The sequence below is a fragment of the Haemaphysalis longicornis genome, unplaced genomic scaffold (assembly GCF_048455015.1).
Source record: "Haemaphysalis longicornis isolate Haplotype H1 unplaced genomic scaffold, Haemaphysalis longicornis Haplotype H1 scaffold_14, whole genome shotgun sequence".
NCBI classification, from domain to species: domain Eukaryota; kingdom Metazoa; phylum Arthropoda; class Arachnida; order Ixodida; family Ixodidae; genus Haemaphysalis; species Haemaphysalis longicornis.
Window position 1 is genome coordinate 57,136,703 of NW_027526245.1, and position 14,078 is coordinate 57,150,780.

Sequence of the window (14,078 nt, forward strand, 5' to 3'; positions counted from 1 at the left end):
GACCAAAAATGAAAATTTGGAAAAAAGGTCCACACCTTTCGACGTCATTTAAAAAAAAAACGTTTCTCAATTTTCGCTATATTTACACAAAATGGCACTCAATTCCTGAGTATTCTAGAAAGCTAAACATTTGTTGCATTATGTTTCTTCTAATTCGGAAAAATGATTGATGGATTCTGGGGTTTAACGCGCCGACGCAACGCAGGCGATGAGGCGCGCCGTAGTGGAGGGCTCCGGATTAATTTGGACCACCTGGGGATCTTTATCGTGCGCCGAAATCTCGTACACACGGGCGTTTTTGCTTTTCGCCTCCATCAGAAAAGCGGCCGCCGCGGCCGGGAATCGAACCCGCAACCTCGTGCTCAGCAGCGCAATAATTCGGAAAAATGAGGTCACAGTCAACACATTTTATTAATGTCCAATCAACGGTTGGGTAGCAGTTCGCAGTGAAAAAAGACAAATAATTATGGCTGTTTTTTGCAGTTTAGAAAAAGAAAGCGACTGATATAAAGAAAACTGATGATCATAGTATTCATATTTACCCATTCTTCAACTTGTTAGTTGCGGTAGGCATTAAAATAATTGTGAGGCTTCTGAGCTTGTTTCTTCCATCAGAGTAAGGCTACCATTTTATTTCGTTATCGCATTGCCCTAGCTGCGTCAAACCCATATGTTTCATATTTCTGACGCTGCTTAATCGCACATTATTGGTAAGTTACCACATTTATAAGCAAGTAACCTCACTGCTGTCACTGAGAATATTTGACATGCGATCGTCATAGTCAAATGTGTATTTCCGTTCTACCTTGTACATGCGAAGCGCTAACTGCAAAACAACTTCGTCTTCCCAACTGTCCGTCTTTCAGCCTCCCGGGGATAATAAATAGATGTGCTTCTTGAACATTTTGTTTTTAGCTGTTGGAAAGATAAACTTTTATCCCACTACAAAATCTGCCATCCATTACTTTGGACACTTCAAGGTTAAGGGGAAGGTGCAGCTTTCTAGTTCCAGAGATCTTCAAAGATCCGACAAACAGTGGTCAGAAGCTTTGCTTGTGCTGTAGGAATTACTTCCCGACGAAGATAGAGGATACTATTGACCAGAGGCAAAAAAGTGTTCACGTGCGTTGCGATGTCGAGAAAGACTACGACTCTTTGAGGAAGCACAGCCTTGATTCGGCTCATGCATGCTTGGGGTTGGTCGAAATCAAGCGACTTCTTGAAGAGCATGCATCAATATGCGCTTTAATAATGAGTATAAATAACGGTGGTGCCACCCTATTTAGGCATCAGTTCCTCGAGGTGCACAGAAGTGAATGTAGGGTCACTAGTGTGACAAAGTGGCTTTTCTCTGGAACCGGACATGACAAAAGTGCGTACAACGGCGTGGAGAGCCTTGTGAAGCATCAAGCTGCTGTGCATATATTGCGTTGACCTTCAACCGAAGCCGCACAAAGTACAAAACAGTTCGTGGACAGCATCCTGAAAAAGTGAATTTTGTCGTGCTATATCTTGACGATGGCGATATTGCCACATGTGAGAACAAAGAAGAGAAAAGCAAAAATGTTCCGCCGGTACTCGGCATCCCGTATTATCCCGGAAATAGCGAACTAGAAGGCTGCACCTTCCCCTTAACATTGAAGTGTTCACAGTAAAAAATGGCAGATTTTGTAGTGGGACAAAAGTTTATCTTTCCAACAGCTAAAAACAAAATGTTCAAGAAGCACATCTATTTATTATCCCCGGGAGGCTAAAAGACGGACAGTTAGGAAGACGAAGTTTGATTGATTGATTGATTGTAGGGTTTAACGCGCCGACGCAATGCAGGCGATGAGGCGCGCCGTAGTGGAGGGCTCCGGATTAATTTTGACCACCTGGGGATCTTTAACATGCTCCGAAATCTCGAACACACGGGCGTTTTTGCTTTTCGCCTCCATCAGAAAAGCGGCCACCGCGGCCGGGAATCGAACTCGCGACCTCGTGCTCAGCAGCGCAACGCCTTAGCCACTGAGCCACCGCGGCGGGTAGGAAGACGAAGTTGTTTTGCAGTTAGCGCTTCGCATGTACCAGGTAGAACGGAAATACACATTTGACTATGACGATCGCATGTCAAATATTCTCAGTGACAGCAGTGAGGTTGCTTATAAATTGAGTAACTTACCAATAATGTGCGATTAAGCAGCGTCAGAAATATGAAACATGGGTTTATGACACAGCTAGGGCAATGCGATAACGAAATAAAATGGTAGCCTTAGTCTGATGGAAGAAACAAGCTCAGAAACCTCACAATTATTTTAATGCCTACCGAAACTAACAAGTTGAAGAATGGGTAAATATGAATACTATGATCATCAGTTTTCTTTATATCAGTCGCTTTCTTTTTCTAAACTGCAAAAAACAGCCATAATTATTTGTCTTTTTTCACTGCGAACTGCTACTCAACCGTTGATCGGACATTAAAAAATGTGTTGAATGTGACCACATTTTTCTTAGTTAGAACAAAAATAATGCAACAAATGTTTAGCTTTCTGAATACTCAGGAATTGAGTGCCATTTTTTGTAAATATCGCGAAAATTGAGAAACGAAGCGGTATTTTGATAAATGTTCTTTGTAGAGAATTGAGAAGGGTATGAGGTGTTCAGCAGCCCCTCATAAACAATTCTAAAAAACTAGACTGCTTAGCCTTTAGGGCGATGTGTAAACAAATTGTTTTTTAGAAGTGTCACTTTTGAACGACATTGCTCTCGCTACTAAGTTTGAGAAATATTTTCTCAAAAAATATAAATATTGCAAATTCAATTTTTGCGAATCCAGAAGAAGTTTGCAAATATTTGTTTAATTAGAAAAATTTTGAAAAAATTTCGCTTCGTGTTAGGGGTCCCCAAAAGTTGGCACACCAAGCAATGTGGAAACTAGCCCGGCCGATTGCGTTCTAAATATTTCTTTTATTAAATCAACGATGGTGCTTCTCACTAAACTAATTCCAGTTCCATGGTGAAAATACAATGTTCTACACAATAATAAAGTTTCATTTCAACGAAAAAATGGACATAGCACCACTTGGGCTGTCCTTATCTGAACCCACCCAACATTAAAACGGGTTTCACGAAGAAATTTAACGTACAGGTCATGCAGCAAAGCCACCTTTTCACACTTCCAGCAAGGTTTAGCAGAAAGAGTGAATGGGGTGGGAAGGTTCTTGGAGAGCATCAGGGAGAGCTTTGCAGACCCCTAAAATTCCCTCGCGGACCCCAGGGGGTCCAAGGACCCCTATTTGAGAATCACTGCATTACAGAAAGGATTTTTAACAGAGTACCGCAACCTACGAACTGCACTCCGTTCTTGCAAACTTCTTAGATTCTATTGAGTCTGTATGCATAGACAGCGTAAAATGTAGTAAAAATTTTTAAATTGAAAAACATTACAATCAATTATTTGAATGCTGCAATTATTATTTGTGCAATACCCAATCGAGCCACAGCTAATGTTGTACAAAGCGATGTGGCAGTCGTTGCACCATTTCACACTCCAAAGCACATGCTCACCCCGATCATAATTTAAATAACGTTGCTATCTTTAGCCACCTAGCTTTTGGCATTCCATTTCACTGCATGTACAAGACTCGTGCAACTAGCCCAACAATCAGGTAAAAAGTACCCAGCACACCTCGCAGGGGTGCAGTGTGCGCCGTAACCTAATGGACCTTTTTCCAGTACCGGTCCCCCAGCGGCCACCAAGGTTAACCTGAACTGGCAGTAAGGCATGCCCCAAAAATGCTTGGCTTTCAAGGAACCTGAGCACGAATTATCCTGGTCCTGCAGTGCCTCCCGCACTCACCCGTCACCCGCGCCTTTCACACTGATGTCACGGTAACAGGCGCACGCTCGCGTGACTAATCTGCAGTGGCCGAAGCACCCCCTTTTCTTCACTTCTGTTTTCATTTTTGTTGCTCCCTCACTGGTAGCCAAGTGCTCGCAGCGTCGTCAGCCTGAAACATTTTTGCCCCTTTCCTTTAAAAGACTTTTTGTGCGCACGTATGAACCCACATCAAACTTCCCAACAAGAGCGAATGATGATATATCATCATACCCAATACTTACACTATGAGCTTGTTTTTTTAAAAAAACTTATTCTATTTGATTTTTGGACTTGCTGTAACCAGTTGCTGGCAGCCTGCCTGGCAGCAGAGCCAGAATGAAAAGGTTGTTGGTGCGTCTTAAGGTCTGTTAAACAAATACCGGTATTCGGTCTAGCTAGAAGACACGTTAAATACACCCCCATGGTCATGGTGTGCCGGTGCTGAAAGTGAGGTTCTACGATTCTATTTGGCCCGACGTCCTCTTCAGCGGTGCTTTACCTTCATGCTCTGTAAATTGTGTGTTCCCTGTATTTGGTTGTAAAATCAAAGGCCCTTTAACTTGCAATGTCAACAAGGGCCACAAAATTGTGTTACACTCGTTTTTTATGCCCATCATGTGCACAAGAAAGCTTGTAATCTTAGTAAGGCTACATTAATGAGGCTAGACAGCTCAATGCGAAGAGAATAAAAAGAATTGAAATAAGCAGGTAAGGCAGCCGGCCCTGCTGTACAGCTCCTGAGGTGGTTGAATGTTCCCAATGTGCGTAAAGCGGACTGTGCACAGTCAGAGTTAGCACCCAACGCAGCATTTCTTGCGTTGGTATAACCTTTAAGCATCACGGGCATAACTAGGATGCGAAATGTAGTTTGACGCATTAATGAGAACTGCTAAAATTTTAGTCATACTGGCAAGATCATATGTTTAGGTAATATGCGTCCCAGTTTTGATAAATTCACTGCTTGAGCCTGTTGGTTCATTGCTGCAGAATGCTATAACACCGAACACAAAAAATAAACAAGATGACTGGCTAGCTAAAAAAGAGGGGTGATTTGCCTTTTGTAACCACTATGTTAAGGCCTATTTCCCGATGAAAAATTTTGTTTATGGTTATTCGAAGTTGATATATCTTGGGTATAAATGGTTTGGCCAGATGCTTACCAAAATAGAGGCGCAACTCACTATTTCTCCAACATTGAATTGCTTTTTTTTAATGTCTGCAGCTTCTTAAATGCTGAGCTTTGTGAACAACAGAGCAGACAGTGCCTTTTCAAAGTCTGAAAGTGCTGATGGCATCACGTCTTTATACACACGTCTAACAGATACACATGCTATCCTCTCCTACTAAAATTGTTTTATAGCGCCATAAAAGAATATGGCTTAATATGAGAAACTGACGTATGTCAAAGGACAACAACAAAGAAAAAACACCCAGAAGGCTTGTCTTCTGTAAGCGCTTGTTCAAACCTTCAAGTGTTATACACTGAAAATTCATTTAAATTGCAATATTTAGCCTGACAAATAGCTTATAAGCTATGAAAAAGTGCGAATTTAAGAATGGCTGCCAAAAGAAGCATCATATAAAACAAGTAAAATACCTGCCGTCAGCTTGATTCACTGGTCCGCAGCCTTTGCACCAACTCCAAGTGCACGCTAGTGCACATACTTTCCCTGCCTGTTTACTTGCTGCCCGTGGCGGGTTGACCTTGAACAGCTGCCTGGAAAAGAGGGCAGGCACGATTGATTTTCTTCATGCTGCTTACATTCATGCTGTACTGCCTTCTATACGGTGTATGCACTGGCCACTCAGCCACAAAGTGGTGCCAATATTATTTGTGTGGTTTGAGAGCTGCCCTAGCAGTGCAGTCGTTTTGCGCTAGCTCAGTATCATCCCCGAACGTCCGCTTCCTTATTTCTTGCCTTGATCCAAAAGACCATGTCTGGAGTTACAAAACTTTTTCTACCAAAGCTTGTGACAATATTGTATGTGGTAGGGGCATGTGCAATGAGCCATTCATATTACCATTTCCCCAAGGCCTGTAGCGTGCTTCTTATGGAGTGTGAGACGTTAAGGAGCTCTAGCAACAGTATTCTGATGCATTGAACGCGCGACCATCCTCAAACTGGGTTTCTAATGACGTTAAGCGATTATGCAAACGGTCTGGGTTGAAGTGCTTGTGAGGTGTGTATGCATTATAAAGTGCGGAAGGGACAATTCACTAACTTGAGGTGACAAAGATTAGGCCGATTGTTTCCAAGTGTTTTTTTTCGATGCACATGAAGCGGAAATTAGAAACAGAACACGCTCCCGGAACAGCCTTGGTCATTTGAAACAGTCGAAAGGAAATGGTTGGAAGCCCACATTTACTAGTGGCCTTGTATAGCACATTCACTTCAAAACACTCAAATAGCCCAGGGTGATGCCGAATGCCCGAATGGGTGCGCATAATCCATAAAGTACACTGCATGAACTAAATAGTGAAAGTTTCACGCACTAATTAGGGTTTCAAGCATGTGGCGCGGCGCGAGATAACAGTGTCAACGTTGCATCGTCCTCACCTGCAATTAAATGTGCACAGAAGACTTGATATTGATTCACCCCATCATCAATGCCTTCTTTGTGAATTCGTTGCATGCGGCCATACCGTCTTCGAACGGTACCCTATTCTTTGCTTTGAAACAGTCGAAAACCTGGCGTTTGTTTTCATCATGCGGCCTGTTTCAGGCCCGCGGTTCTAGAAGCATGAACATGCAGTCTGGCATCCCGAAGCAAAAGAAAAAGCCAGCTACTCGTTACGACAAGGCATTTGCAAACCGACGAATGAAGCAGAAAAAAAAGCGCCACACACAGTGGTTTTTGCGAACACCTAGCCTTATACCATGTTTTGCGTCGGAGAATGCGCTGTCTGTGTGGCAGCGTTTCACAGTAAAAATAAAGTCAGCCTCCTTGCGAGTGTAGCCCCGCCGTGCGTTTTAGGGGCCAGTGCATACACCCTATACGCTACTAGATGCTCTTTTTTTTTTAATCTGAGTTCTTATGCCTTCAGCTAAGCCTGTGATATGTCCCACACAGGTTCCATTTTAGGTCCCATTTTAAATGAGATAATATGAACACTGCACGTCCGAAGGCGAGATAACCTTCGGTCATTAAATGTAACAGAGTGGGATCCCTAGAGCAGGGAAGCGTGGCAGGGGCAGCAGAAAATTAGATGGGCAGATGAGATCAAGAAGTATGCGGGGATAAATTGGTCGCAGTTAGCACAGGACCGGGTTTTTGGAGATCTATGGGGGAGGCCTTTGACCTGCAGAGGGCGTACATAGGCTGCTGCTGATGATGATGATAAATATGAATAATTTATTTAAATATACCCACGGCACTCGAGAACCCCATAATATTTTGCTCAGGAGGACAACAGGTTTCTTATTAAACAACCCAGGTTATTCTATGTTCTTTGTTTGTCTGGTTCATAGTTTTCATACGAAACCTATCGGAACTACTGAAATTCCTGCGCTCTACTGCTGATTGAATATCGTGGCAGACACAATACCTAAGAAAAAAAATTTGTTAAAAATTTAAGAAATCGTGTCTGCCCTACATGTCCAAGCTTTACCAAGAAAATTCCGGGCATGATAACAAATGAACTCAGCACCTAAGTATACGGCAAACAAGAAAATAATGCTGGGCCTGCTGAAAAAGTAAGTAACCTCTGGAGAAATTCAACTGTGGTAGCTGCTGGCTCAGCCTACTCCAGGTCGAGTCCACAGCACACGAGTACCAGCAGGCAAGTTCCCTCCCTAAGGATCGTCAGCCCCGTGTATGGTGCCTCTTGCTACCAAAAAACAGCGGCGCCACTATTAGATGCTGCCTGCAAGCAATTGAAAACACTTGTGATAAACCTTGCCTTCCAGTGTTTCGGTAGTGGTATTTAAAAATAAATCCCGGGCTCAACACTCGACAACTTGCTACAAGGTGGGCAACACTCCAGATTAAAAGCCAACTGCACTCAAAAATGTGACCTCTTGAAAACCTAATTTCTATTTAGTCTGCCTAAAAAGACAGCAAGATACAAAATATGACAGCTGACATACGCTTATGCATGGCACAAATGACCATAAAAAATCAGCGACTCTGAAACCGAAATTGAGAAGCGTGCAGACATTACAACCAGGCTGAAGTAAAGTCGCAGACAGCAAGCCAGAGCAAACATGCGCACAACAGCTTCACGTCTGCAGCAGGTCTAGGAAAAGCCCACCCAGCAGAGCTTGACTGGTTCCCCTGGCTGGCTGGAGGACCAATCGCCTGGTTGGCTGCAATGTCACTTCCGCTTCATCGCTGTTTGCACGATCCGCTGGTAGGTCTCACGTTGTCTGCGATGAAGTTTATTTTCTATTTTTTAAACATTTCCAACTGATTATCAAGGAATTTCACAGGGCTACGAGTAATGTCGCAATTGGTTTGTTGATACGCACTGTACGTCCAAAATAAATTTTGCCGATGCGAAATTTGAATACAGTTGGCCTTCGATTGGCCCACCTGGAGTTTTTTTTAACATGCACATAGCATGTACACAATCCTTTTATTACTTCACCATCAGAAACACGTGTTACAGCCAAATATCAAACCTGTGACCTTGTGCAAAGCAGCAGCACGCCTTTGTCTCTGCGCTACTGGCAGGTCAACGAACTATTCTGAGTGGCTTGAAGGAAACATGCACGCAATTCACTATTTAAGCAAGTCCCCAAAACAAATCTTAGAAATGTAAAAAAACAAAAAAAATGGGTCCATCTCTCCGCGAGGGGGACTCGAGTAAATGCGTCGCATAGGGGGTGGGTGTATTGCGTTAACGTTTGTGTTTGGGGGGTTGGTGGTATCACGTGTACACCACGCAGTTATCACGCCGCTAGCACGCCGCTGAGTCGCCAACCCACGCCGCTGACGACGTAGTTTGAATGAGTCAAGGATATAAGGCGCGTTCGTAGCCTTTGATTCTGTGTCGGTTTTGTGGCGCAGTGGGAAGAGCACCATGTACCTCGCGTTCCGCCCACAGGTAGTGAATGCGTTGTATCAGCAGCTTCTTGACGTAGTTTGAATGAGTCGAGGATATAAGGCTCGTTCGTAGCCTTTGATTCAGTGTCGGTTTTGTGGCACAGTGGGAAGAGCACCATGTTACTTGCGTTCCGCCCACAGGGTCGTGGGATCGAAACCAGGCGCCGGTAACTATTTTTTTTTGTAGTGTAGGGGGAGGCTGGGTGCGGACAACACCGAGGGACGACGGGTGACAGTGCGAGTTAAAGAAATGCTCTGCATTTAAAAAATTATGGGGTTTAACGTATCAAAGCTACACCTGTGCTATGCGGTGTGCTTTTGTGCAGGGCTTCGAATTAATTTTGAACACCCAGAGACATTTCACACGGTTCTTTTTTAACAGTCATTGTTTACACAGTTCCTTTGAAAATTAGATCTGATAATCTACTGTCACGGACAGCCTAAGCTGAAACGGCAGTACGGGAGCCACGAGATGCAAAGTTGGCAGGAGGTAAAAGAACAAAGTAAACCCCACCTCGTGCCACCAACATACACCTACGGGTTGCGGTTTATTTTGTTCTTGTTCTCAGTACTTTTGCTGTGCAAATATTAAATAAAATACCTCTGGACAGCCATTACAGCATTTCTTGCTGGCTCTGCAGCTGTAGTCAAACAGTGCAAAATTCGCTGTGATAAGGTCGACATCTTTGCACTGGCTAACAATAGGCTCTCATCATGAATCAACGCAAATGGGCAGGGGCCCTGTAATTGCTCTGGGGCAGTTACTGGTTCCATTTAAATATTGTTGTTTAGGTCGTCAAATTGCACTGATATATCCTTTGCTTCTTTGTGGCACCTAGACTCGTGGGTCATAAATGAGCCAGCTGACTTCAGCACGCTGACACAGCCTATGAAAGAATGCACAACAGACTATCCTGTTCTTGAAGTGGTCCACAATGTGTGGGATGGGTTTCATACGTCTTGATTCGTCGCTCCCACATGACGGCAGAGAATACAAAAATGCAACATTGTTTGTTCGTCCATCCTGATTTTTTTTGGTGTCTGAAAATATGGCTTTTGAAGGCTTTGTATTTCCTGAAAACCACACCGCGCAAGCTAATGGGACAAGGCACAACCCTAAGTACACTGCTGTGAAATGCAAAATGTTCAAAGCAAGCGAGACACGCAGGAAAGGTTTTTCTACACCAGTTGCAGCTTTTCATCCTGCATTGCTATCTGGACATGACAGTATTATTAAAATGTAAAAAGCACTGCAGCCTGTATATGTTCTGTTCTTCTGTATATGTTCAGTACGTGAGCACTTTTCGACACCTGGGAGACATTTAGCTGTATAGTTACATTTTTGGCGCACCTGTACCTTGGTTAACACAGAAATGTGTTGCGCTGGTTCCGATAGTGAGCTACGCCTTGGACGATTGAAAGAGATTCGTAAAATCAGAACTGGCAGCTTGACTGCCGCAAAAGATGTGCGAGTAAAACTTATTACAGAGTTTTAGCATAGCGTTATCGTGTTTACGTTACCGTTTACCGTGTTTGTGGGAATAGAGTGCGCAGCGCGAGAGTTACCGCGAACGGTAAATTACCGACACAGGCTTCCCCGTCGCCAGCGGCTTCCGGTAACACGGTAAACGGTAACGCAAACACGGTAACGATATGCTAAAACTGAAGAAGCAACAGCAAATACTCGCCGCATGCTCGTAAGCGTGCTTCTCAAAGGACTTTACACTGTAATGAGAACTGAACATGAATGTAGGGCTCGAACAATTTTACTGGACTGCAAAATACACCAGAAAACTACGCGCCAGTTATGGCCAGCGTAGGTTTGAAATGGACGCCAATTACAACCTCCGGCTGTTTAGAACCGCCAACCAATTTGATATGCTCTCCCGTGCCAGATGAACTAAGCCCCATAGGCATGTTTTACAGTACAGCTTGTCAAGTCATTTCATGTTTCATTCGCCCAGTTATGGCCACGACGCCGATAACTCGTGTGAGCGTGCGAAGCTCGTAAATGTCGCGCTTGCACCACGACCAGCCTCGAGGGGAAAGTGTTAACACTTCAAGGAAAGAAAAACAGCGCGCTCACCTTCTCTAAATGCACGACGGGTGTCTCGCGGCGACGTGTCAGTATCCGCGCGTTAAAACACGGCTCTGAATTAGGGGAGAACAAAGCCAGGTTCAACCAAGGCGTTGGTTCAATGCGCCCCGCGACGCAGTACTTCAAAACATGCAATGAAATGACGCTTACCTGCTGTCACGCTATCTGCCGACCGAGCGATAACTGCAAACGTGCGAAAGATATCAAGAAAACACCGCAAACACAGCGCGAACAAAGACTTATCGCGCCCAAACCCCATGCCACAACCGCCAGAGGAAAAACAACACATACCACGCGCGATGGACGAATGCGGTGCCGTGCGCACGACGAGTCCTTGAGAGCAACCAGTGATGAAGTGCGGTAACTAGCGCCACCGCGATTGCAGGTCACGCTTGAATTTTGTTTCTGCGACGCATTGTAGACAAAAGATACTGCCGCGAACCATGCATTGGATATGTTTATTTATGTTTTGTTTTTAACGATCGGCTGTACCCGTTTGTGTTATCTGCATCCCAAGATAAGCGCGTGTTCCACTCTTTCTTATGCCGTGCGGGTTATCCTATTTCATCAGAGAAATTCATTGCCGCACCTTCCTTTTTAAAAGATCTTTTTTTCCCACGCACAATTGGCGATTGGAATAAGCTTCCCGAAAACGTCGTTTGCGCATCTGGCGTTCGATTTGACACAGCTCTAAGGTGTTATCTGCGTGGCGACATTGAAACCGGTGTTTCTTGAATTGCCGTGATCTTGTTGCTGTCAATTATTTGTTTTTTGTTTTTTTATTCATTATTGCTGCTGCGTGTTGCTGCCCACTGCAATGTGCGATGACCGCTGTGACTCGTTTTATAGAATGTCCATTTCTTTTAAATCTCGCCTTTCGTCTTGTTTCCTTTTTCTCTTTTATTTATGTTGTTTGCCTCCGGCTCTGTTGTCGTTTGATGTTGTACAAGGTTCTTTGCTGCAAGCTTTTAAAAGACGCGTCTGTTGATTTTTATTTTTGTATATTAGGAGATTCGTGATCCCGTTTCTGCACTGGACACTTTTTATGTATCTCCTACAACAATGCTCTCTGAGCGAATGTAGTAAGCTGAACAAATAAATATTGATAGGGAGAATTTTTCGCCCTAACGTCACTAGCCTACAATAGTCTTCTTTGAGCTACAGTGTTCTCCGATGTAATTCGACGGTTCCAGCAACACTCTCGCGATAAGATAAATGCCGCAGAGCAGACGCCGCGGCATTTGATTCGGTGACACTCTCCTGCGACGTCACGACGTCACTTTGTTGACGGCAGCTTTACCGCTTGTGTATTCATTGAGTTGTTAGGGGAGCACAAGTTCGCTCCAATAAACCGTTTTGCCTTCAAGACAACCGAGTCGTTTGTGGCTACGTGACAATACATTTAGGAGGTCTCCATCACGACTGCAGGTGACGCAATTACGTTCTGCTAATATCTCAGTTAAGCCAGATTCAATTTTGTTTTCCTCACTCTTTTTGTTGAATTACGGAAATTGTCTTCGTTTTCTAAAATACGGAAGTTGTTTACGTTTGCTTATGGACACTCCCTACGTTTTCTCAAATACAAAGCAGCTTACGTTTTTTTTCATGTAGGCTTTGTCCGTAACAATACGGAATTTTTTAACAGTGTATGCCGAAATTTGGCAATAAGATAGACGCCGGCTTCACAACGCGATAGACTCGACGTTTGATTCCGTCGACGTGAAGCGCTTTTTACTTTCACTTCGACCAAGATCATTCATCATCATCGTCACAGAAAGTTGGCTTTCCTGCAGGGCGAATTGGCATAAAACGGCATCAGTTAGGGCACTGAGGCTTCGCTTTCAAAAAGTCTCGAAAACATTGAAAACACGAATAAAAAATCGTGAAAGCGAACCAACTGCGTAATGCCCTGCTTCCGCACAAAAAATACGAGTTCGCGGAGTTAACAGGTGTAATCGTGATAATAACGTAAATGAAGACCATTTATAGAATTATCCATCAAATATAAAAAAACAAAAGATACGTGAACATCAGAATGAAATGATAACAGTGGAATAACGAAGTAACTGTATGCATATCTTATACACGTGTAAACCAATGTACAGTGCTCAGCGATTGAAACGCGATACTGGGAGCGCGTGGCTGCCGGTGCTTGTTGCGCCACAGGTGAGCGCTTGTGAAAGCGAGCTGATGCATTGTGGTATACGGTGAGGATGAGAGCGTTCGTGACGCATGCTGACTGCATCCGGCAGACAGCCCTTCAGTGTGTGGTTCTTGGCGGCGTCATAGGGGTGCTACATGCCATGACTTCAAAACGCTGCGCCTGCGTGCCCCGCCGCGCCGCGCGAAGCTGGGTGAGCTGGCACCGCGCGCGTTATATAAGAAGAATTTGAATGGGCATTTATCGCGATGTGTTATCGTGGCGCGCATGGCACGCAGGCGCAGCGGTTTGAAGCCATGGCATGTAGCACGCCTATGGCGGCGCCAAGAACCACACACCGAAGGGCTGTCTCCCGGATGCACTAAGCATGCGTTACGAACGCTCTCACCCTCATCGTATACCACAATGCGCCAGCTCGCTTTCACAAGCGCTCGCCTGTGGCGCAACAGGCAACGGCAGCCACACGCTCCGAGTATCGCGTTTCAATCGCTGAGCACTGTACGTCAAAGCTCTAAAACATGCATATTATATGTATGCCTCAAAGTATGCATGCATGCGAGATTCTTTCGGAAGCAAACGAGTCAAAAAAGAGTCGATGAAACGACGACTCTGTTGTGTGACTACCTTTAATCGTTTACCGGAGTCAGCAAGTTCCAAGAAGAGTCGTCGTCGCTTTGACTCACTTTTGACCACCTTTTTTCTTAGAGTGTGGACCGATGTGTCGAGCAAATGCGCTGACTTCTGAACGGTGTGGTCCAAGCGGCCAGATGATGGATGAATGACCATTCCTGGCGGCAAAGCGTACGGAGCACGAACGAAAGGCCAGGCAGTACTTGGGTACAGCAGGTGCAGTGTCGGTTGGCGAAGGGAGGCCCTGGCAAAGCCTTTGAAACTGGACTGGAAGGCAGCTGACC

At 44.6% G+C, this 14,078-nt stretch overlaps 1 protein-coding gene across 1 annotated transcript in view; it reads right to left on the reverse strand.

Annotated features, from left to right (window-relative positions):
- Window positions 1-2,872: 2,872 nt before the first annotated feature.
- LOC144164920 (uncharacterized) overlaps window positions 2,873-14,078 on the reverse strand; it is a 68,731-nt gene continuing 57,525 nt past the window's right edge. Inside the window, exon 5 of the mRNA XM_077695148.1 lies at window positions 2,873-2,931. Coding sequence (XP_077551274.1) covers window positions 2,873-2,931 — 59 coding nt within the window. The remainder of the gene's footprint in view (window positions 2,932-14,078) is intronic.